A 26,752-nucleotide genomic window follows, 5' to 3' on the forward strand; every position below is an offset into this window, starting at 1 on the left:
ATAAATGGGCAATAAACTGAATGGATGCTTCTTAAAAAGGAAAGTACAGAAAAAGAGCTCAACAGAAATGAGGCAGAGAAGGTTGGAGGTAGGAACAGCTATTTTGGAGAAAACAAGACATCATAATATCTAATGCTAATTTATTATCATTTTGTTTTGAAGTCCCATCAAGCTTTTGTTCTTCTGTCTCCATCGGTCTTAAAGGTTGTATCTTATTGGATTTTATTATATGCGATAATATAAACAAAAACTTTTATAGTCAAGGAGATTATACAGAAACCACTGTTCATTTTCTGATAGTTGATTCTACATACTCTGTAATACTGTCATTCTCTTGAATGGTTTTAGATTGTCTTGATATGTTTGGTGCTACAGTATACGAAGTTATACTCAAAGATTTCAAGAAAAGAGACACTATGTAACTACTTTTATGTTGGGATATCTTGTGGTGAAACACTATTTTGCTCAAATGGTTATGTTTTGACCTGCGCTGTTTTGTTGTTATGCCCTCTTTTATCTCAATCTCCTTTTTATTATTTACTTTTTTATTTTTATCTTTTTAAATAAGGGAAAAATAAAGAATAGCAGGATATATTATAGTAACCCACTTTGATTTCCTATTAACTTGATTTGAAACCCTGTATTGCTCTTACCATCTTGTTTTGACTGATTTTCCTCTATTCTGTTTTGCTTGATAGTACCAAGTTCGAAAGTATAGGTAACAACTATGAAGACGGTAAGATTCATTATGATGCCCATTCTGGTTGACTATTATCTTCTTTTGAAGTCCTGTAATGTCTCCAATGTTTTGGTTTTATTCTTTACTGTTTTGTTCAATTTTATTATAACTGATGATATAGACAATTCTTTTTTAAGATAGCAAGAGGCAGTATGGTAACCATTATTGATCACCTTGTATTGTGTTTTTACAGTATGTATTATTCCATCCTTTTGATTTGACTGACTCTGTTCTGTTATGTCACATTTGGTTTTACTTTCTTCAAAAAAAAGTAGTAAGAACTGTGGGAGTAATAAAACCCAAAATGTGTAATTGTCATTGTACAAAAGAGAGGAAAAGAAAGTGTTCTAAAGGATATAACTGCATGTATATTTCAGTGTATAAGATAACCATATTACTGAGTTTTGTTGGATCACTAAACAGAACTGTTTGTAGTCTCACTGTTTGAAAGTCCACTTTATATGCTTTAATTTTGTAACTTGAACAACTATTTCTAAGATGACAATATGTAATCATTAATTAGTGATTTCCTGTTTATTTTTTCTGAAATTCTGTATAACTTGTACCCTTTTTCTGTTTTTTTTTCTTTTTCTTCTTAAATAAAATTTAAAAAAATAAAATAAAAAAAAGGAAAGTACATGGGACCAGTAAGTATATGAAAAAATGCTCAACATCTTTAGCCATTAGGGAAAAGTAAATCAAAAGTACACTGAGATTCCATCTCATCCCAGACATGATGGCTTCATCAAGAATAAAATAACAGAGACTGAGGCAGGAAGATTACCACAAATTTGAGGCCAACCAGAGCTACATAATGAGCTCAAGCACAGCCTAAACTACACAATGAGATGCTGTCTCAAAACGAACAAGCAAAAAAAGATATAAATAAAAATAAATGCTAGTGAGAATGCAACAGAAAAAGGAACCTTTTAATACTGCTAGTGGAAATGTAAACTAGGATCGTCATTATGGAAATCAGTCTGGAGGTTCCTGAAAAATTAAAAATAGAGCTATTTGATCTAGCTATACACCACTCCTTGGTATACCCAAAGCAATTAAAGTACGTACACTATAGAAATGCTTGCATACACACGTTTATTATGGCACTATTCACAATAGCCAAGATATGAAACCAACCTAAATGCCCAGTGACAGATGAATGATAAAATGTGATATACATGTAATCACACACACACACACACACACACACACACACACACACACACAGAGTGATACCTCAAAAGTCGACTTTAAGAATACTGAAAAGTTTGAGAATTGAACATAATTTTCCCATAAGAAATAATAGGAAATCAAGTAATTACACTTTTAAATTTTTGTTTTTTGTGGGGTTTTTTTTTGTTGGTTTTTTTTTTTTGGTCTTTTTGAGACAAGAGTCTTACTATGCAGTTTGGCCTGGCTTTGAGCTCACTTTGTAGCCTAGGCTGGTCTCAAACTCATAATGATCCTTTTGCCTCAGCCTCCCAAGTGCTGGGATTATAGGCATGCACCACCACATCTGGCAACTGCTAAACATTCTTTGCAGCAAAGGTTATGACATTTTACACAAATAAATCACATACAAAATAATTACAATGATGAAAGTTTGAACACACTAACACAAGCACTAGATGTTGTCTGGGTGAGAACCACACTCAAGACAGAAGGGTTACCCTTTTGAATCTGTGGCAAGATCTGACACATGACTCACTCTCTACCCATACAGGTTTTTTCAAGTTGGATTTTTGGTTTGATTATTGAGCAAAGTTTCAAACACTGAGCATATGTTTTTTTGAACTTTGCTGTTTAGGTAGTTGAATCTGAGCTTAGAGCTGTTCAACAAATGTTCAACACAAATACAGTATATTGTTTTTAATAAGTGAAATCTATAAAAAGATGGTAAGAAAGCAGAAAGAAGACAAAAGGAAAGGGAATGGGAAAGGGGTATACCAATAATGGGGACATGGCTATGATCAAAATATATGCACTGAACTCCTTCCATTGGAAATTTGGGCAGTATAGGATCAGAGACAATAGGGGAAGGTGAAAATGAATAAAGTATGTTATATGCATGTATGAATCTGCCAAAATGAAAATCATTAATCTGTATAACCAATAAAGAATGAAAAAAGAGAGCATAAATAAAGTGTCAAAAGAAGAAGGAAAGTAAGACCAACCTTTCCCTTTTACCCCACTCCAATCCCTGTACTGTGGACTGCACCCAGGGCCTCAACCATGGTAGACAAGCACTCTACCACTAGTTCTTTTCATTTTCAGTCAGGGTCTCAACTAAACTGCCAAGGCTAGCAGTGAGTTTATGATCCTCTTACTTCAGCTCCCAAGTAGCTGGAATTATAGGTATTTAAAAATCACACCCGGGGGGCTGGAGATTTAGCTCAGCGGCATAAGCGCTTGCCTTGCAAGCAGGCAGTCGTGAGTTCGATCCCTGGTACTGATAAAAAGGAAAAAGACAAAAAAAAAAAAAAAAAAAAAAAAAAAATCACACCTGGCCAGTCAATGTCTTTAGTGATGAAGTAAATTTAAATTAAAACCACAATTAAATTATCAATACATACCCATCAGATTGGCAAAAATTAAGACATGAAATACCATTAAGAGTTGAGGAAGATGTAGAACAACAAAATCTTTCTTATGCTGCTGTGACAAATCTAAACTATTAGAAGCACTCAGGAAAATAAAGATCAATATAGTGTACCAGACTGCTCATAATCACAGTATTGTTCGTAACAGTCTCAAATTGGAAATTCCAAAATGTCCACATATAGAAGAATAAATGACTACACCATGATGTTTTAAAAATGAATTATGTATAGCATTAAAACTGATGACTCAAAAAAGTAATGTTGAACAATGAAAGACACAGAAGAAACTATTCAGTGTGACTCCACACAAAACTGAAAAACTGGGAAAACTGTGTTCAGAAATGCACATAAAAATGACAAAATTTAAGGAACAGTAATGGAAAAACCATCCCAAAAGGATAAGGAGTTGAGTATTTTGAACAGACTTCCTGGGCATAGGCACTGTTTTCTATTTTGACCTTGGTATGTGTTTTTAATTTTATGTGCAATCTTTTAAAATATATCACAATGTAGCTCTATTTTATGAACTTTCTGTATAATATGATTAATAATAAAAGGCTTAAAAATGGTCAGGAGAAACAGATTAAGATTGGAGAGAAATGGCTCTATAAACCATGAGACCTCTCATTTTGGTTTAGTTTTTAAAAGTTAAAATTTTGGATTGTCTGAAGACAAATGAAGAACTGACAGATTCAATGGCTTCTTACTAGGAGAAAAAAAAAGAACTGACAGAGACTGAAAACAGCAAACAAGAAAGAAGAGGGTGAAAAATACGTAGGTTAAAGTCAGGGGAGCGGGGGCTGCAGATTTAGCTCAGCAGCATAAGCACCTTCCTTGCAAGTGTGCGGTCGTGAGTTCAATCCCTGGTACCAATAAAAACGAAAAAGACAAAAAAAAAAAAAAAAAAAAAGTCAGGGGAGGAGAGGAGGGCAAAAAAAATGAAATAGTCAATAATGATACAGGTCAGGGGTCCTAATCCCTGGTCTGTGTGGTCTGTAAGGAACTGAACTACACACTAGGAAGTGAGTGGCAAGTGAATAAGCAATGCTTCATCTGTTTTCACAGCAGCTCTCCATCACTAGCATTAGTGCCTGAGCCCTGTCTCCTGTCAGTCAGTAGTAGCATCAGATTCTCATAGGAGCAGAAATGATTGGGGACTGCTGACATATGTGATAGGCAACAAGCTTAATGCTGAAGAAAATATAATCAGTAAGATTCCAGTAATCACTTTACAAACAGCCAACCACTTCTAACACTCCCAAATTTTATCATCTCATACCTATTAAAATAGCTATCCTTAAAGTGATGAAAGACAAGTGTTGGAGGGGATATGGAGAAAAGGTAACTTATATACAACATTGGTGGGAATGTAAATTATTACGGCCATGAAGAAAAAATTTTTTGGTGCTGGGAATCAAACTCAAGACCTCACATTTGCCAGGCAGGTGCTGTACTGATGAGTTGTATTTCTGGCTCGTGATGAATTATTATGAAAGCTGCTCAGAAAATTAAAAATAGACTTGACATACATTCCATCAATTCCACTATTGGTTACATATTTTTTTAAAAAATCAGTATTTTCAAGATTCATAATAGCCAAGATATGAAACCAACCTAAGTGCCTATAAATGGATGCATGGATTAAGAAAATGCAGTTAAGTGTACACCATGGAATTGTATTCAGTCTTAAAAAACGAAATTCTGTTATTTGTGATACAGAAAACCTGTTAGATAAACCATGATTGATTTCTGAGGATTTTTAAAAAAAGTGTATACTTTATAGGCAATAAAAACATAAACATATATTCATAATATGATTGATTTTGATGAAGATCAAATGATAAGGATAAAATATGGAAAGGCTACAAAATAAAATTGAAATTTAAGGACAAAAGGAAATTTCAGATGGTGAAAAAAAATCTAGATGTTATAATATCTATACCTCTCCTTGAGGGGAAAAAACTACATTGTGGTTTAGATTAAAAAATATAATTAAAAACTTCTACCAAAACAACAAAGATATCTGTAAGTCTTGAGCAAATTTTAAAATTTTGTGTATTAAAGGTCACAATCAACAAAGAAAAAGATAATCCATAGAATGGGAGAAAACAGTTGCAAACAATAGAGCAAGGGACCAATATCAAGAATACAACATACAAAGAAGAAAAACTCCAAAACTCACCGTTACTGACAACTCACCATCACCATACTGATTTAAAAATAGGAAAAGAACATTAAGACATTTCTCCAAAGAAGATATACAAATGTCAAGTACGTAAATTTAAAATTAGTAATCATTAGAAAAACGCAAATAAAAACCACAATAAGATACCATTTCATACACATTTAAAGGAAAGATTCTTTTTTTAAAAAGCCCCAAAAAGATGGCTGGGGGTATAGCTCAGTGGCACAGCATCTGCCTGGCAAGCATGAAGTCCTGAGTTTGATCTCTGATTAAAAAAAAAAACACCAGAGGGAAGGGGATTTAGCTCAGCAGCATAAGTGCCTGCCTGGCAAGCACACAGTTGTTCGATCACTGGTACCAAAAAAAAAAAGCCCCAGACATTTAGCAAATGTTGGTGAGAATGTGGAAAAAATTGAACCTTTGTGCACTGCTGAAAGGAATGAACAATGGTGTAGCTATGATAGAAAACAATATGGTAATTCCACAAAAAAATAAATGGAATTACTATACGATCTAAGTATATATAAAGAAAAGAAACAGGTATCTGTGCACTCATGTTCTTAGCAGTATTATTCACAATAGCTCCAAAGTAGAAGCAATGAATGGATAATCAAAATGAAGTATAGACAGTAGAATAATATTCAGCTACATGTTGTAACATGTAGGACATTATGTCCAAATGAAATAAGCCTGTCACAAAAGCACAAATACTGTAGGATCCCACTTCCATGAGGTACCGAGAATATTCAAATATAGACACAAAAAGTACGATGATTAGTATCAGGCAGGAGAGGAGCTAGACGGGGAGGAGGAGAGAATGGAAAGTTAGTTTAATGGATACAGAATTTCAGGTATGGAAGAGAAAGAAGTTCTGCAAATGGATGGTAGTGTTCATACAACAGTGTGAATGCATGCACTTAATACCTCAGAAATACACTTTAAAATACTAAATTTTGTGTTATATATATTTTACCATAATAAAAAACAGACCTGGAAACAGAACTGTAGTAAGAAAAGCTGAAGATGTAAGTATGCCATTGTTCATACGCACAGGGAAGGGAGACCAGTACATGGTATTTAGAGCTACTTTATTATTTTCACTTAGTACCTGGATTTCAAGCTCAGCAATATGTTGCTGTAGTTCAGCCACAGCAGCTATGCTGTCTGCTTCTCGGAGTCGCACAGCCATTACTTCTTCCTTGTTCTAGGGTGGCAAACAAAACAAAATAATAAACCAGAAATGCCTGGAATTGAGATTTTCCCAGATTTTAGCAAAGTAAAAGTGTGCTAGCTTTGGAAGCACATATACTAAAATCAGAAAAGTAAAGGGGCTGGGGATTTAGCTCAGCGGCATAAGTACCTGCCTTGCAAGCAGGCAGTCATGAGTTCAATCCCTGGTACCGATAAAAAGGAAAAATACCAAAAAAAAAAAAGAAAAGTAAAGTAAAACTAATAAGATGTATTAACCATAAGTTAGTATGATCTAGCAACATTACAATGAAATAGTGAAATATAAATACTGTACCACATAATATAAAAACAAATTATAGATGGTTACAAAAAATCAGATTTTACCTCCAAATTAATTTGTGTAAAATTTATGAATAAACTTTTGAGTTTTATAGTCTTTTGGATTTTGAAACTGGAGATCATAAACTTTTACTATCATTAATTGAAAATATTTAAATTCAGTTGTAGCAAGAAAATAGTTAAGAGTATAAACAATATCCAGACATTCTGCATAAATGAAAAATAAAATGAGCTTTAGTAATTACCAACAACTGTAAGCTATAATTATATAAAACTATATGAAAATGAATCAAATTTATGTATTTCAAGGACTGCCTTCCTTTAAAAAGTTGTATTTGTTCCTATGTTTCAATATAACAAGGCAAATATACATATTTACTCAGAAAGTACTAGGTGCTAGAATTACAATACATGGTATTAATTATTAAAATCTGCAAAGGTTCTACAAATAATAAATCAATACACAGATTAAACATACGAAATGAGATAGCCTCTGTACCATATTTAATAGTAGTATTAATCCTAGATCTGTTCTTAAAATTTTATAATATTCTGAATCTGTACCCACTATTTAGATAAATTCAGAGGGGAAAATCATTTTCATTTGCAAGTTTCACAAATATTTATTTCCCAAAACATTTTACTTTGCTAACAGATCTTATTTGCTACCAAATGTTTAAAGAAAACCACATCAATAACGATAAAAGATTAAATTTAGTTATCTATTAGTCAGCATAGACAATGTAGCATAATAAAAAGTCAGTCACATAGTAGTCTGATCTCATTTCACATCATTTTACTTTTAAATTAGTCAAATCATTCAAAATGGACTGCTTCTGTTAGTACAAATTTTAGTACTGCCTACAGATTTCTGCAAGTATCAATTGTAACAATCATGCATATTTATTAGGATGTAATTTCATCTATGGATTTTAGTGACACTGATAAACCACTCAAGCTTTACTCTTGGTTTTTAATGACATCAGAACAAGTTGATGGAATTACAGCATTATACGTGTCCCTAAACGTCTTTATTTCTCATAGAATAATATGACTAGAATATGGAGTTAAAGGGCATCATTTCAACTATCTGCAAGGTAGATGCCTAATTTATTTTAAAATCTTGTAATTTGTGTTTAGTAAGCCATTCTAATGCACAGACTACACTTATCTCTTATGTCACACACACACATACTCTCATTCTCTCTAACGTTACCCCCCAACTTCTCTCTCTGATCACTGCTAGATGATGTCAAGAAATAAATGTCCTTCATCACAAACACTTTTGACTTTTGATGCTTTCTGATCAAATGTTTATACACATATACACATGTAGAAAATCTGATTAAAATAATGGAAAATGTATGTACTTTTCCTAACCCATTTATGCATAAACAACTCTTTTACTTTCTACTCATCTGGAAAACAAGTATCAATATTTACTGCTCACTAGGAAGATACTAATCAAAGCAGGGGAGTCCTAACTTCTCTAAATTACCTATCTTTTGGTTGCATCACTAAAAGCTTCAGTTTTTAAATAGGAAGAAATACTATAAAAGGTCACTTTAAAAAAAACAAAAAAGAAAACTAAGATAATCAAGAACATGTTTGAAAATGAGGTTTATGATATCCATCCACAAAAAAAAAGGTAAGCTGCTCTGAAAGTAACTACCAAAACAAGTTCAAGAAATGTGGGAAAACTGTTTTATTTTGAAAGAAAATGTATGAAGCAGACCTATAAAATGCATTATTACACTGACAAAAACATAAACCAGCTATTTGATTATATGTATTTACCTTGCATTCAATCTCTGCTTGTTTGCGCTTTGCTTCACTTAATTGAGTAAGTAGTCCTTTGTTCTGGGCAGAAAGATAGTGCACCTTTTCCTGTAGATTGATCACCTCCTGTTCTGCTCTTCGAAGATGATTACTATTAATTTGGTTCTAATAATCAGAAATACAAACAGGTACAGACAAAAAGACTGAAAGATTTCTACCACATTATAAAAATATTATTAGTTATAGGTAGATCATATTCAACAACTAAACACTGAAAAACAAGATATAAAGTTGCTTTAATAATCTGATCCTTCAAAGGAATACATATAACCAATATCAGGAACTCATAAGGCAATATATCATTTATACAAAAATATCTATAAATAGTAAGGATATTTACACACAACTTGAAGATAATCATTTCTAAAGGAGGCAATATATACAAAACAAGTAGAGAAAAACCAAACAAACAAACACAAATGGATCAAAAGTTAGCACTAATACTAAATGGACTGTAAATTCTGCTGTATGGACTACTGTGTGTACTTTTACATTTCTCCAATATCATAGTCTTCATCAATATAACACAAGCTGGTTTGAACTTTAGCTCTGCTATTTAGTAGTTAAACTACTAGTTAATATCAGATTCTCTAATCTCGCTCTTCATAAATGTCTATAGAGATACTGCCTATTTCCCATTTAGTTGTCTTCAAAACTCAGTGAGATAATACATGTAAGAAAGCCCAGTAAGTAGTAAGAATTTAATAAATGCTAGGTATTTACTATAATTACAGGGTATGCTAAAAAAAATTAATCCTAAATTGAGTAATATGAGGTAGATTTCCTATTCAGGATTGACCCAGTTTGAATTCTCTCAATCCCAGAATATTCTGCTAGTGAACTGAATTAACTAATAGAAACTTGAAAAACTAAAAAAAGTGACAATTCTTCAATCTTGACCAAGTTACTTAATCCCAACAAATTTTAGTACACAGAAAAGATACAGATAGTTACTTGTCTTCTGAAGATGTATTGTAAAGCTTATGTGAGTAAAAGACATCATAGACATATTATAAACATTTGAAATTTTACAGATACTAAAGAAATGGTTGGTTGTCACTATTACTATTCTACCTACTCTGCCTCACTACGAAAATGACTGTGCATCCAGATTTCATGGGAAAAAAAGGTCTGGGAAATCAGCAAGAAACTGTCATATGCAAGAATAGCAAAATACTGGCCAATAGACAAATCCAAAGTAATACTAATTCTTAAAGTGACAGTATGTCTGATAATTTGAAGGCACAAAAAATGTATAATAACAACTTGTTTAGAATGGAGATATAATTACTAACTTTAGAATTTTTGTTTTTTTCATGTAACAAACACTAATAGGAAATAAAAAAGATTTATAAAAGTAAAACAGTACATATATAGGGTGAGAAAAAAAACTAACAACAGAACTCCAACAGAAACTAGGTAAGGTTGAAAACAATATCATACAAAGAAAAAGAATACTGATAAAATAACAGGGGGCAAAAAAGGCAACCAAATTTAAGTTCAACACAGAAGCCCACTAGGAGAGATGGGATACAATTTAACACGTCCCCACTTTCTGCAGGATGAAGACTGAATTTAGGCTTTTGCACTGAGTCACATACCCAGCCCTTTTTATTTCTGAGACAGACTCTAAGTTGTGTATATGGTGCTTGAACTTGTGATTCTCTTGCCTCAGTGCTACACTTAGGGTCTAGATGTCCCTCGAAGCCTCAGATGGTAATAGGTGGGACTTTTTCAGAGGTGGCTGGATCTAGAGTGTGTGACACTGAGGGTATGTTACTTGCCCTAAGTAGCTTGCATAAAATTAAAAGGGATAGAAAGAGTTGTTGTTGTCTCTTGTTTGCTTTTGTTGTCTTCTGCTCACAATAAACTCTTTTTCCTCCGTGACAGTTCTCTGCCATGTGCCACTCATAGTTGGAGCCAGCCAACTATGAACTGTGAGCTAAATAAACCTTTTTTAACTTTGAGTGTTGAGTTATTTTGTATCAGTAAAGAGAAAAGTAACTAAGATACCTTCCCAGAATGGCAGGATTACAGGTATATGCCAACATGAACAGCCTAAGTACCTTTCAGCCAGAATAAATAAGGAGTTGGTACAGGCCAAATACTGGATGACTCAGAAAACATGAAGCCGTACAAGAAAGGAGATCTAAAAATGTATACAACTTTCAGGGGGCTGGGGATTTAGCTCAGCGGCATAACTACCTGCCTTGCAAGCAGGCGATAGTGAGTTCGATCCCCGGTACCAATAAAAATGAAAAAGTCCAAAAAAAAAAAAATGTATACAACTTTTACATATTTTTTCATCATACATCCCTATAGCTACACACAAAAAAGACTAGTGAGATTCCTAAGAGATACATTCATGGTATAGACTTAAAGGACGGAAACTTAACTTAATCTTGCCTTTTTCATCTAAGAAATGAATGCTCTAGGGGCTGTGGATTTAGCTCAGCGGCGTAAGCACCTGCCTTGCAAGCAGGCAGTCATGAGTTCGATCCCTGGTACCAATTAAAAAAAAAAAGAAAAGAAATGAATGTGCTGATCTTTGTGGGGCAAGGCTAATAAACATTATTGCTCTTGAGAGACTGATGAAAACCACTGCATTTGCAGGAAGTGGCAGGACTGTATGAGGACCTAAAACTATAGCTGGTGGTGAGCAGCAACATTAAAAAGCCAAATATCCCAGATATAAAAACATAATACAGCCCCAAAGACATAGACTTTATTAAAATAATGAATCCTTGTTCCTCCAATTTTCTGTACAAGTAATAGGAACACTGATGGAGGCAGATCTACTTCACAAGGTGTTGTGCAGAGGAAAGACCTAAAGATTCATAGAAAAGCCCACTGGCAAACCAGCCCATGCTCTAAATATAAGGTATTGCCAATGGAATTTGCAGTTTAGGGTGCACTGTAGATATAAACAACAAATCTCAAACTCAGTTCACATTTTGACTATATTAACTCAAATCTCATATATGAAAAGCACAGAAGGACAAGTGTACCAATTTCTAGGCATAAATACTATGAATCAAACTATTATCCTATACAAAATATCCAGCTTTCAACAAAAATTTACAAAGCAGAGAAGGTAAACAATTACCTCAAAATACTACCTAGAGACTTAGCAATCAACAGAGTGAGCTTCATACATGATCCAGGCTTTGAAATTATCTGACAAGGAATTTAAAATATGTATGATTAATATGTGAAAGACTTTAAGGAAAGGGTGAAAAATATTCAAGATTTGATAGGTAATATCAGCAGAAATGAGAACTGTGTGAATCAAACTGAAAAGCTAAAAATGAAAACCACTGATAAATGTAAAGAATGCCTTTCAATGGCTTGTTGGATACTTCAACAACCTGAACAACAACAAAAACAAAAAAAAACCAGTGGACTTACTATGTCAATAGAAATGTTTCAACTAACAGAAGCTGAAAACCCAGGCAGAGAAAATAATGGGAGCATGTACTAGGGAGGAAACAGAGTAACCTTGCTATGTACAACATGAAGGTTGGAGGTATAGCTCAGTGCAAGAGCATTTGTATGGCACGTGGGAAGCCTTGGGTTCATTCCCCTACAGAACAGAAGGCAAAAGAAGAGGAAGAAGGAGGGATAGGGTAGCGAGGGGAAGGAACAGAACAGGAGTTGTTGGACAACATGAAATAACCCAACATGTGGAATTCAGAAGAGGAGTGTACGGGCAGAAAAAAATACTTGAAGACATAATGGATTTTTCTAAAATTCACCATAGACATAAATCCACAAATCCAGAAAACTTAGAGAAAAAAATACATTCAGGGATATCATATCCAAATTGCTAAAAAATAAAGGACAGAAAATGTTAAAGCCAGCCACAGGGGAAAACATACTACATGTAAAAGAACAAAAACAAACAAACAAACAAAACCAGTTTGACTTGCTAGATTTCTGAAGAGAAAATAATGAATTTCCTGTGTTTAAAGAAAATAACCTGTCAATTCAGATTTTAATATTCGACAAATATCTTTTAAGAGAAATAAGCATTTTTTCAAAGAAACAAATATGAAGAGAATCTATTGCCAGAGGATCGGCACCATAAGACATGTTATACAAATGTTCTTTAATCAGAAGAAAGAACATAAAAGACAGAAACATGGATATACACAAAGTAATGACTGCTGAAATAGAATAACTGAAGGGAAAATATATTTCACATAAAAAATTAATGTATCTGTAAGATAACTAAAAGAAAAATTGTTATCAAACAGTATAAAATGTATAAAAACAATAGCACAAAGTAGGCAGAATTGAAAATATACTGTTGTAAGGACTTCATATTACACAAGAAACCTCAAATTTAGTAGTTATAATTAAAAATTTATTATTCAGAAGAGATCTCTGGCCAAAGATACATATTGTAAAATCTAGAGTAGTGACAACGAACCTTTTAGAGACAAATGCCCAAACTGCAACCCAAAACTAAGTGTTAACACTGCAAATAAACTTGAATTTTTAAACTAAGGTTTTACTTTAGAAAAAACAACTCATGCAATAACATCTTTAATCTTAAAAACAACACACACACAGGTTTACCACCTCTGATCTAGAGCAACTACTAATGAAATTTCTCAAAGGCATAAAAAAATAAAGTCAGCTGTGAAGATAAAACAAAACCATAATAAATGCTCAATAAAGAGATAGTAAGGAGACAGACATAAATCCAAATAGAAACACAAAGCATGGACTAAAATGACACCTAAAAGAAGTTGTAAAGTAAGATATTTTCATTGTTTAAGGAAGATGAAGGTCATACATAAAATTTACCTCCTTTAAGTGTACATATAGTTTGGCAGTTTTTAATATATTCAGAGTTAAAAAATTCTGTTAGACTGAATTTTGAAAGGCACATATAAAGGGCAAATTTCTGTCTGGATGGTAGGTTTGAGAGCTCAATATATTTTTGATGAATATATACCAGCACCAATACACCATTAAACTACTATTTTTTTCTTATTTTTTAATGAGAAAAACTGTGTGATTTGTCACTAGTCCAAGCACTGGCATTTAGGAATCAGTGCCTTACACCACTCCCCTTTCAATGAACCCTACCCAAAAACATACTTACTAGTCTAACATGACTCAAAATACAAATTCTATAGAAAGTTCCCCAAAACTACCTAACTGGAATTAATTTAACTTCTTTTTATAGATAATCAATTTCTAACTTTCTACTTACCAAAATTCTGAATCATAATAAACACTGCCTGCCTGATTTCTGAACAAATCATTTAGTGACTTGGATAATGCTTTTGTGTCTCACATGTTTGTTCAATTTGATTCACTGATATCTACTTACTAGGCAGAGTCACAAAACTGTTTTAAAAGTTGCGTTTATGCTTTCATTATCTACACTAAGTTGAATTTTGATTGTAAAAATAAAATTTTCCATTTTAAAATCTAGAATTTTACTCTTCAAAGCTTACAGTTCCTCTTCAACATCATTTTTAATTACACAGAAAAACATAAGACAATAACTTTGAACAATGTAAAACAAGACACATTTTATTCTAAAGAAATATGCTATCATGTTTGAGATAGGAGGATTACTCTGCATACAGGGGTACAGAATGAGACATGAGTTAACAATGCCCCCTGTTGACTGATAAATATTTTGAAAACATTCAAGAAGTACAGGCAGCCTCTGTATCCATGGGTTCTACTTTCATGAATTCAACCAATGATCAAAAATATTTTTTAAGAATTACATCTGTTTTGAACACACAGGTATCTTTTTTCTTGGCATCACTCCCTACATGAGCATAACAACAACAAAAACTATTTATATGGTATTTGCATTTTATTAGGTAGCATAAGTACTCTATAGAGATTAGTTTAAACATATGGGAGAGTATACAAAGGTTAATACTAAAGGACTTGGGCATCTGTGGGAATCTACAGTTCCCATGAATACTAAGGAACAGCTATACGTGCAAAATGATCCATGCACAAGTACCACATAAAAAATGTACTTTTACAACACAAATGGATTTTGTGAAAAGATTTTTGAAAATCTTAGTTAAGTATATTTAAGATAAGATTTATTAAAGAACGGGGAACTTGAGAAGAGGCTCATCACATGGCTGCAGCCACCCCAGGAAGAAGAACCACCAGCGATTCCTGAGATCTGCACCATGTTGGAATTAGGGTGCTGGGAAACCAAGCAATCAGTTTGCCGCACTGGTAAGCAGCTGTGGTGTGGCAGGCTGTGGCTGCCCCAGAGCGAGAACTACCAGCAACTCCTGAGATCCACACCATGTTGGAACTTAGGGCGCTGGGAAACCAAGCAACCAGCTCACCTCCCTGCTATGTGGTAGTAAGCCTACTGGCATACAGGCTGAGAATCAAACATCCCACCTCTCCCCCATTCCCCAACCCCCATTAACAAATGGGAGCCAGAGATCTGAGCATCTCTTGGGAAGTTGACTGTATGCAATATAGCAAATAAGGGGGATTTCCTTCTACCATCTCTTTGAAGGCAAATATTTTTACCACTGTTTTGATTTATTCTGATTAATGGTATTGCTCTATTCAATATTGTTTTGATAAGTTCTATAATGTTTTGTATTTCATTTTATTTTGCTATACCTGATTGAAAGAACAACTATTGTGAAGATAACGAGATATATTGTGGTACCTATTATTGTTATCCCGGTAACCTGCAGTGAAGTCCTGTACCAATTTCACTACACTGTCTAAATTGGCTTTGTTTCATCTTGTTCTGTTGTATTTTACTACCTTCAAAATAATAAAAAATTTTTAAAAAAGAGGTTCATCACATGACACAAATTGACAAAGCATCATTCCCTTTATATTCTACATTTGTGATTCTTCTCAAGCAGGGGAAATTCTGACCCCTATGAGACATGTGAAAAGATGTAGAGATAGTTTTGGTCATCATGTACTGGGAGGAGAGAGACGTTACTGGAACCTGATGGGTAAATCTTAGGGATGTTGCTAAACATCCTACAGTGCATGGGTCAGCTCCATAAAATGAAGAGTTTTCTAATCCAAAATGTTAAGTATTGAGTTGCAAAATTTTGTTCTACATGACAGTTCCCTCTCAAGTTGTGCAACAAGACAGCTCTATAAGTTTTACCTAATAAATATAATTGCTTAATATAATTATTTGTATAAACTTTGTTGAACCAAAGCAAAAATTAAATCTCTAAACTCAAAGGAAACTACTTTTAGCTCTCTTCATTGGGCTAGAAAACTGTAGTCTACAAAGTTTCCTATCTTCTTCATCTTTTTACCTTTACTCTAGGAATGATATAATCAACCCACTAAACTTTGATCTACTGATCAAAGTTCTCATCATACCTGTGTTTCCATTTCCATCATCCTTTGTTTTATTTCTCTAATTTCTGCCTGTGTTTCAGCTTCTCTAAGTCGAATGCTCATAAGTTCATCTTGTAACTCATTCACAGCATTTTTCTTAGGAGGGTCTTTCCATCTCCCAGTAGTACGAGATAAATGGCGCTAATGCATAAAAAATACAGGCATAAACACTGTCAGTATTAAGAGTTAGTCTTACAGAATATGCATTTCAGCATGGATACTACGTTAAGCATTTCCCCAGAAAAACTCTAGCAAATCTTAAAAGTTAGGAAGTTTTATTGTCATTTTATAGGTCAGAAAAAATGGATATTGTGATTAAGTAATATCAGAAGAGTTACAGCCAGTGAGTGGAAGACTGGGGATATAAACTTAGACATAGTTCAAAGTAATTCTTTTATAAAGGATATAATTTTTATTCTAATTTTTTAATGAGAGATTTTTCACATTAACTTCAATAAAATTCCAAGAAATGGAAAAATGCAGGCCATTCATTAAGGAAGCAGTATTAGAAGTTGGGGGGATTGTTTTAGTTTTTTCTTTTTTTCTTTTGGTACCTGAAATTGAACTCAGGATCTTGCATTTGCTAGGCAGGCATTTATGCCACTGAACTGTATCTTTGGCCCAAAATTAGGCTTTTTCAAGGACCAGTTTCATTTAATTTCCAGTTTATTTTATCTTGATGTTTTTGCAAATATGTTTTTAAAAAGAAGCAAAGGCAATATCAAGGCAAATTTCAGTCTTTATTAGATGTTCTCTCCTCTCTTACCACTCACTCAAACCAAGACCATTACTTTGAAACTATGTAGCTTATTACCTTTTTCTTCTGTTCTTTTGACTTTTTTTTAAAATCTATTTTTGATGACGGTACTGAGAATCAAATCAAGGCCTTGACACTGGACTACATTCTCAGTTCCTTTTTTGATTTGTTTTAAAAAAGAGTCCCATTGAGTCACTGAGTCACCCATGCTGGCTCAAACTTGTGATACTCCTGTTTCAGCATCCCAGGTGTGCACTGCTATACCTGGTTTCTCTTTTGTCTAACAGATCTTTGCATTTTGTTCCTTGTCAACAGCTTCCCTTTTACATGGATAAACTAGTGCTCATATAATTAACTAAAATGTTATTTTGCAAAATAACCATTTTCAAAACAAGCCACAAAATTATATTGGTATCATGCTTCTGACATCTTAAGTTGAATAATGGACTTAAAATCTACCTAAGAAAAATAGAATATTTTCTTATAGTTCTTTAGAATGGGCTACATAATACAAAATAGTACTACAAATTTTGACCCGATTTTTACTTTAATTTTCACTGCATTGTAAGACTAAAAGAGAAAAATAGCTTAAATGTACTTTCAAGTTATAAATGTTCTCTAATTTTGACATTAAAACAATATAGCTTTCACTTTAAACTCATTTACTATTTATCATTAGCTACTTCAAACTAATACCAACTGGATATTTGTGTTTTACTTTCTATTTAACAAGTACCTAAAATATATTAATATACCTGCCAGTGTTCTTCCAGATCCTTGACTTGCTGTTTAAGTTCTTTCAAACCCGTAATAGCCTCAGCTTCTCTCAGTTTCACGGCAATGAGTTCTTCCTGAAGTCTTGCAACATTATTCTCATCAGGAAAAGAGTTGTTCCTCTAACAAGAGACAAAATTTAATTTGGACTTCTTTAAAATTAAGAAATAAAACAGGAGGTATTTAGTGTCATATACAATTCTGTTTAATGTCATACAGCTTTACTGAAATACAGTTCAAGTCATAAAAATCATCCTTTTAGAGTATTAAAATCAGTGGTTTAAGATTAATTAAGTTGTTTAACCATCATAATATAATTTCGCAATACTTTTTTCACTCAAAAACAAATAACCTTATATCAGCGAGCAAACCCAATCTGGGAAGCAGTGCCATGCACAGAGTCTCGCCAGAATGGAACAACCAGGCCCCAGCCCCTTCCAGCATGCAGCCTGGTAAACAAGAAGTACCATCCTGCAGCATCCTCAGTCCCCAATAACTGACCGTCTGATCTGGAGAAACACAGGCTGTGATGATGGCTATGGAAGTGAAATGCAATTTGATGCCTATAGTACTTTGGTGTTTCACTAACGTTGCAGATCTATGGCCAGTGGTCTGATTGGTCATGGGTTCAGTGGAGAGTGGTACACAGTAGGATATCTAGGGGGGGATCTCCTTCTGAGAGCTGTAGCCATTGTTGACTTCCTATGGTCTTGTTTTGGAAGTCCTAACATCATTTCCATTGTTTTGTTGGGTTGGTTTTAATTCTCTTTTGTTTTGCTTGATTGTGTTAAATCCAATGGCATGATCACCTATTTCAAAGGTAGCAAGATACATCATGGTAGCAATTTTGAATTTACCATAGACTTTTTCTGAAGTCCTTTATTGCATTCATTGTTTTGTTTTTATTGTCTCTATTCTATTCTGTTCTGTTTGATTTTTACTATGTCCAAAGTTATCTGCAGCTATTTTGAAGGCAAAAGGCATCATGGTAACAATTGTTGATTTTGTAATGCTTTTAGGCCTATACAAACACTGGCTTGTTTTGATTGGTTTTATTCTGTTTTATCCTCTTTAAAAAAAATCTTGAAAAAAAAAGAAAGAAACCTTATAGGCATTAGTAATCATTGTTCATTCCACGTTTTCCCAGCATACCAGTCCCTGGCAACCATAGATCTGCTTTCTGTGTCTAAGAATGTATCTATTCTGGACATTTCACATGAATGGACTCATACAATATTGGCTTTGGTAACTAGTTTACTCCACTTGCTACAATGTTTCAAGGCTCACTGCCAAATAATATTGTCCTGTGTGGATATACTACATTTCATTCCTCAATACATTATTCAATGGAAATCTGGGTTTTTCTGTAATTTTGACTATTATGAATAGTGCTGCTAGGAACATTTGCATAAAAGTTTTTCTGTGGACATACATTTTCAAATCCTTATAAGTATATATTTAGGAGTAAAACTGTGGACTCCGATGGTAATTATTTTAAATTTAACTTAGGAAACTGTCAGACTTTTCCAAAGTAGCTGCCCTGTTTTACATTCCCACCAACAATATATGAGGGTATTTAATTTTGAAGATATAGCTGGGCATGGTGGTACATGTCTATAATCCCAGCACTCAGGAGGCTGAGACAGGAGGATGGCTGCGAGCTCAAGGCCAGAGTGGGCTACAAAGTGAGTTAAAGGCCAGCCTGAAATACACAGCAAAATCCTGTCTCAAAAGGAAAAAAAAGAAAAGAAAAGAGTAACCAGAGTTATGGAACAACTCTTAAAAATGCTTTTCTACATGACAATAAATGTACCAGCGATGGGGGCTGGGGATTTAACTCAGCGGCATAAGTGCCTGCCTTGCAAGCAGGCAGTCGTGAGTTTGATCCCTGGTAGCGATAAAAAGGAAAAAGACCAAAAAAGTACCAGCACTTAAATAAATAAATAAATAAATAAAGCATGAACATCAGCTACAATTTAAAGATTGAAAAAAAGTCCAAATCTATTTGGACCAGATGATCTAAATGTTTATTTCATGAATTTAGATTAATCTTTTACTATACTGTAAGACTCACCTGGGTAATGTAGTACCCCAAACTGCTCTAGAGAGTTACCAAAAGATTTAAATTAAGCCCTAGGGAAAGCTTCTTAGGTAAACTAAGGTACTGTGGTACTAAGATTCCAAGGCCTGATTCAAGAATTTTCTTTTTCTAAAGTATTTCACGGTAGGCATGAATATTAGCATATAAGAATTATGAAATAGTATTCGCATAAACACATCTTCTTATGATAGACTTAGTTTCTTATCTGAAAGTCAGAAAATTATTACTTTTGCATTAAGACTGTTATTAGAAAAATTCCACGTTGCACAAAGACATTAACCGTAATACAAGCTTCCAATTTCCTTTCTACTCTAAAACATGAATATCAACATAGTAATTTTATAAATTTCTCCTTCCCTTCTTTTCTCCCACCTCCTTTCCCCACTCCTTTCTTTTAAGACAGGGTCTTGCTATGATACCAAGGCTGGATGTATACCCAAGTGATCCTCTTGCCTCTGCCTCCTGAGTAGGACAATAGGTGTACACCACTGCCCTCTGGCAAGAAATGCAGTTTTGAACTGGACCCAAGTACATGTCTTTATACAAAATAATGAAAATCTTTCTAAATGCAAGATTTGTATTCTTAAAAAAAAAAAAAAAGATTTGTATTCTTACATAAATCATGGAGGCCAAAACACTACTCCAAAGTTAGATTAAATATTCTGCTATGTATTTCTTTTAATACCTTACAACATTGTTGCTTGATTATTCACAACAAATCAGAGAATGAATCTGCCAGATAATATACAAACAATGAGAAGATATCTAAAAAAATTATTCCACTACTGGTTCTAGTTACATTTCTATTTCACTAAGAAATAGTTAAGACCAATCTGAGGTGTTTATGTCTGTTATCTATGGAGCCTTCTTGATTCAATGGTTAGATATTACCCATGGATGAAAAAGAACAAACTCAACACAGAGCCCAAACAATCAATCATTTTATAGATGAGAAAACAAAGAGTTCATGATCTAGCACACAGTCTCAAAATCTGAGGATTATCTAACTTATCTAATAGGCCTTGATAGTCTGTAACAATATTGAGAAGTTAACTTTTATAAATAAGTACAACTCAGGCAAAGGGGAATTTCCTATATATCCCGAGGGGGCTTGTTTTAGTGTAAAGGGTTTTAATAATTACATGCAGAAAAAAAAAGTTCCACATGTCACCACATGTAAAAGTTCCACTAATACATGTCTATGTATTAGTTCTATCTCTTCTACAAAAGATACAATATTTGAGGAAAACTGATTTTTGTCTCCTAAGTTTATGTTCTTTAACATTTAAATATTCTTCCCATAAAAATTATCTTCATCCTTTTCTTCTAAAAGGGCTCTAATTCCCATTTTTATTCTTAAATATGTGTCCTGGATTATTTTGGAAACAACAAAGAATTGGCAATCTTAAAGTGTTTTCTTTGTTCTCTAGTTTCTAGTATGTTGTGTGCATATGTGTGTTGCTAGGCAAGTGCTCTTACTACTCTGAGTGACATCCTCAGCACCAATGTGTAAGACTTTTAGTAAAAAATACCAAGTCAAATTTGCTCAATAAGTACTTAAAATCTACCATTTCTCCTAATTTAGGAGCAGAGAGCATTTATATACAGTAGTTTCTTACCTTCTCTATATCCAGAACTTTATCTTGCATCTCCTTTAGTGCACACTGAGACTCAGCTTCACTCAGTCTGGCCTGAACCAATTCCTTCTCTAGTTGTAGCACAAAATCTTCATTGTAGTTGGAACTGCATTTATGCTAAAGATTATAGATATATACTGAAATTTCATGGAAGCATCAACATGTATATAAAGTAAAAACAATTCAATGTGTAATTCAGGTATTAAGCGCAACTACAAAGTAAAAATTCTATCTATGTAATATCCCCTGCAACTTTCCACCAAATAACTTCCCAATGAAGAAAAAAAAAAAGCCTAGTTCAAGTGTCATTTACAAATGACATTATTGAGTTATGGGTAACTAGTTATTAAACTCATCAAATTCAATTCATATAAAATAACTATCTCCTTTTATCTGTCCATTTATCTAGACACTTAAGAATCTGTTCTGACTTATAGAACTGACCTGTACAATAGTGTAGTCATTAGTCACATTTTGATACTGAGCACTTGGAATGTAGCCAATTCAAATCGAGGCAGGTTTTAAACTGGACATCAAAAATTATATAAATTAACTATATAAAGTAAGCTGGGTATGTAGCTTAGCGGTACAGACCCTGTTGTGCAAGTCCAAAGCCTGGAGTCTAATCCCAGGCATCATACCACCAGAACAAACAAATTGAATTCAATGATTCAATGATTTAATGATTCTTATATTGTTTGTATGTTAAATATTATTTTGAATATACTCAAGTAAACAACGTTAATTTGATGTGCATTTATTTTTTTAATGTGACACAAAATAAACTACTTTAAATTCCCAAAAGAGAACAAAACTGTATTATTTGCCTTAGAAATGTAAATTTCTTTAAAAGATGTAATTGATTACTGGAAGCAGAGAAAAAGCAGATGCTGCTTAGAGGAATTAATCATAGAAGCATGAAAGCTTCCCATTTCCTTTCCTATTCTATAACACAAATACCAATGTAGCCACTTAAGAAATCCCTTTTTGTTTTTTCTGGTACTGGGGAATTAACCCTCGGCTTCATGCATGCCAGGCAGGTGCTCTTTCATGCATGCCAGGCAGGTGCTCTATCACTGAACTATAAAGCCAACTCTTTGTAACTCAGTTTTGAGACAGGATCTTGCTCTGATCCCAGTCTGGCTTCAAACTCCAGATCTTCCTCCCTTAGCCTCCTGAAAGATAGGTTTACAAACGTAAGCCACAAAACCCAGCAAAAACCAGTGCATATATAAAAGAATTTGTGAAAGAACAAAAATTCACCTAATGCCTCATTAAGAAAAACTTTCTAAATCAAATTGTCTATCACTTCACATTTAATTCCTATAGCAAAGAAAAAGTGGCAATTCAAAATAGTCATAAAGAACAATATCCTACTGTATTGGCATGAATAAAGACCTTTTCACTTTTTAATACATTAAGAACAAAATGGATGTCAAATTAAAGCTACTGAAAATGACAATGCTTAATACGTGGAACTCTCCTCAAATGATCCCAAAGGATGTCTAAATGATGACTTTTTAAATTCACAACAAAATATATCTGCAAAGGATATATCACCTTAGTGAATACTTACCTTATGCAAATAAGAAAAAAAAAAGCACACTTTTCGAATGATTAGAGGTACCTTAACTTAGTAACAACATACTGTTTTTATGATTCAAGAGGCCTACATGAAAATGGAATCCTTGATTTGGCATAAACCAAATATTTCAACCAATTATAACACCCAGTGGGAACAAATTTTCTCAGTAAAAATTTAAAAGGGCTGAAATGCTCTGGTAATGTAACTCTGGATAATAAATATCTCATTTTTTAAAAAATAAACATTATTTTCACTTCTGAATTACAATCAATGTAAATTCACTTTGTAATTTTTTTTTGCTATTAACAAAGTCCATACAACAAAATTCTTAATTATCAGACCATCATAACAATGATCAATTAATATACTGCAACTATATAGAGTCTAAAAAATACAGAGTACTTCTGGTGGCATAATACCACATGAATTGGTACCTTTTTAGGCTTTTTTAAATGTCTGATTTAATAGTTATTATTATTTTTCCCTCTACTGTCATTTTCTACAACTTTCAATCCTAGCTTTATCTTGGTTTTTTGGTCTTGGTTCTCCTCAGTCTTACCTTTATCAGTCACCTCCTTTACTTGCTAGCAATGGTTTTTATCCTTTGGAGTCAGTAACTCTTTCAGAATTGCATGAAACTCAACTTTCCAAACCAAAAAAAACCTCACTAAGTTGTACCTGTCACTTCAGAGCTCCCTGAGGTTTTCATATACCCTAAGTTTAGAAGTTTAGCTCTCAAAAGTACTCCCTTTAATCCTCAGCTACTTTAAGATCTTAACACTGAGATCACAATGGATCTCAAATATCAAGCATTACAATTCTCAGCAGCTTGTTTCATTTCCACACAAATTTTCTATATTCAAATCAAATGTAATACAAAGGTTATTATCATTTCCCTCAAACCAATTCCTTCCTTGATTTCTCTACTTGCCACTTGCCTAAAACTTCTCACACGGCACCTTAATGCATCACAATAAAATTTTTTTGCTGTAGAATCTTTCTCTTGTTATTGTTTCCTTTTCATTTCCCATCATTGCTCTAGTAACTGGTCTTTCTTGCCATTGAGCCCAACACTTAAGAGGATGAGGCAGGAGGATCACTGAGAGTTTTAGGCCAGCCTGGGTTACACAGTGAGTTCAAGGCCAGAATGAACTACACAGTGAGACCCTGTCCCAAAAAAAAAAAAAAAAAAAACAAATTTTATATGATTTGTTAACATTTGATTTATTCAGGCAAAATTCAAACAATCATTTTAAAGTGAACAAAGTGAACAATTCTGTAGTATTTATACTTTCAGAATGTAGTACAACCATATCTGTAGTTCCAAATCATTATTACTTGAAAGTAAAACCCTGTATCAAGTAGATTCTCATCCACGACAATGTGTCTTCTAGAAAGTAATAATCTATATTCCATTCTGAATTTATTTATGTCAATTATTTCCTATAAATGGCATCATACAACATATGTACTTTTCTGTCCGGCATCTTTCATACAGCTTAAGGTTTTTGGAGTTCCCTGAGATTGCAGTATTATTAGTAGTTTATTCCTTTTTTATGAATGAATAATATTCCACTGTATGTATACATAGTGTGATTTTAAAATACCATGAATATTTAATATTTTTTATATTACAGTAAGACATATCACCAGAAGGCAGGTCAAGGGAAAGGAGTATAAATGATCAAAATTCAGTATGTATATGTACCTATTGCCCAAGGAAAATGTAATCACTATGTATTACAAACCTCTACCAATAAAAAATAACTTCAAAAAGAAACCAGATGGAGAAGCTGGGACAGTGGGGAAAGAAGACACAATGCAATGAGCCCACCTCCCACACACACTTATTCTCACCACTTTCTGAAGCAGTTCTTGAAGTTCTTTTTCTAAAGTGTCTTTATTTGTACTATCTTGGTTGCTTCAATGTCCTGAATCAATTTGAAATGATTACCATTCATAGTTATTATGACTTTTGGGAAGAGCCAAAAGTCACATAGTGAACAATGTGAATGAGGATATTCTGTAGTATTTTTATAAGCCTGTCTTTCTGTTGGATAGCACTAGGCAACAGCATTCACTCTGTTTTTGATGTCTTGTAAAGACATTCACAAAGAGGACTTCCAGAACTGCTTCAGAAAGTGGTAAGAACAATAGGATAAGTACTTGTTTTTGAAGTGGGAGGTCTAATTTTGAGAGAGATTAATGGCAATGTCTTTTACTGTTCTAATTTTTAATCTATACATATTTTTCCATATATTATGATTATACCATATATATATATGACAATGTTTATCCACTCATCTGTTGATGGACAGCTAGATTTTGTCCACTTTTCAAAATATGCAGCTACATATTTTGCTACATAGCAGTAATGCTGCTACAAATCTGTGCATATGTACTTCTTTCATTCTTTTAGGTATATAGCTAGGATAATACAGTAATTCTATATTTAATTTTTTAAAGAATTATACAGTTTTTCATAGAAACTGAGTGCTACATTCCACCAAAGATGTATGGAAGTTTTCATTTTCTCCAATTCCTTGCCAACATTTGTTATTTTGGGTTTGTTTTCAAATTATAATCATCCCACTGGGTGTAAAGCGATACATCCACTATGGGTTTGATCTCATTTCCTTATTAACTAATGATGTGGAAGACTTCTTTATATGTGTTCTGGCCATCTGTGCGTCTTCTTTGGAGAAAGTTCCATTCAGACGTTTGCCCATTTTATAACTGGGTTACTTGTGTAGAGTTTTATCAGTTCTTACAGATTTTGCCTACTAAATCCTTATTGAATATATGACTCACAAATGTTTTCTTAACATTTTTCAGGCTGCTTTTACATTTACTTAGTTTTTTAAATTCTTAAGTTTTTAAAATTTTGATGAAGTTCAAAGTATTTCTCTTTTATTGTTTTGGGTGTCTAAGAATCCCTACTTACATCAACAGTCAAGTCCAAAGTCATAAAGATTTATTTCTAGGTGTTTTATTCAAAGGGTTTTTAAATTTTAAACCACAAAATACATGCCTATGATCCCAGCTACTTGGGCCTTGAGTTCAAGGTCAGCCTGACCAATTTAATGAGACTCTCCTCTCAAAAACTAAACAACAAACAACCAAGAAATGTTATATGCACATTTGTGCCTGTATAAACTGATTATTTTAAAACCACAAAACCTGTATTTTATGGTGTTAGACTATTGATCAATTTTAAGTTACTTTTTATTTATAGTGTGTGTCATGGCCCCAATTTCACCATTTTGCATGAGACTATCCAGTATTACAAATGTCACTGTTGAAGAGATTATTTTTCCCTCAATAAATGGTCTGGTAGCCTTGGAAAAATCAACTAGTCATTGATAAATGAGTTTATTTCTCAATTCAATCCTGTTAGTCCAAGCATCTATTCATCCTTATGACAGTAACACAACATTTTGATTACTCTGACTTTGTTCTAAATTTTGAAATCGAGAGATGTGAGTGCCCTAGTTTTATTCTGCTTTTTCAAAACTGTGTTGGTTATTCAAAGCTTTCTGTCAGCCAGGCATGATGAGACATGCCTGTAATCCTAGCACACAGGAGGATTTCTATGAGTTTAAAGATAGCCTGGGTTACA

At 33.4% G+C, this 26,752-nt stretch overlaps 1 protein-coding gene across 9 annotated transcripts in view; it reads right to left on the minus strand.

The window, feature by feature from the left end:
• Evi5 (ecotropic viral integration site 5) overlaps positions 1-26,752 on the minus strand; it is a 226,985-nt gene that overhangs the window by 70,366 nt on the left and 129,867 nt on the right. For 8 of the 9 annotated variants that reach the window (XM_063254233.1, XM_063254227.1, XM_063254236.1 and 5 more), the window contains 5 exons: positions 21,531-21,665; positions 17,792-17,932; positions 16,262-16,420; positions 8,852-8,998; positions 6,633-6,728 (listed from right to left, as the gene is read on the minus strand). In XM_063254233.1, coding sequence (XP_063110303.1) covers positions 6,633-6,728; positions 8,852-8,998; positions 16,262-16,420; positions 17,792-17,932; positions 21,531-21,665 — 678 coding nt within the window. The remainder of the gene's footprint in view (positions 1-6,632; positions 6,729-8,851; positions 8,999-16,261; positions 16,421-17,791; positions 17,933-21,530; positions 21,666-26,752) is intronic. The other variant, XM_063254237.1, reaches the window with a different exon arrangement.

The sequence above is a fragment of the Cavia porcellus genome, unplaced genomic scaffold (genome assembly GCF_034190915.1).
Source record: "Cavia porcellus strain 051 isolate PalLab524CR breed Dunkin Hartley unplaced genomic scaffold, mCavPor4.1 scaffold_1, whole genome shotgun sequence".
Taxonomy (NCBI): domain Eukaryota; kingdom Metazoa; phylum Chordata; class Mammalia; order Rodentia; family Caviidae; genus Cavia; species Cavia porcellus.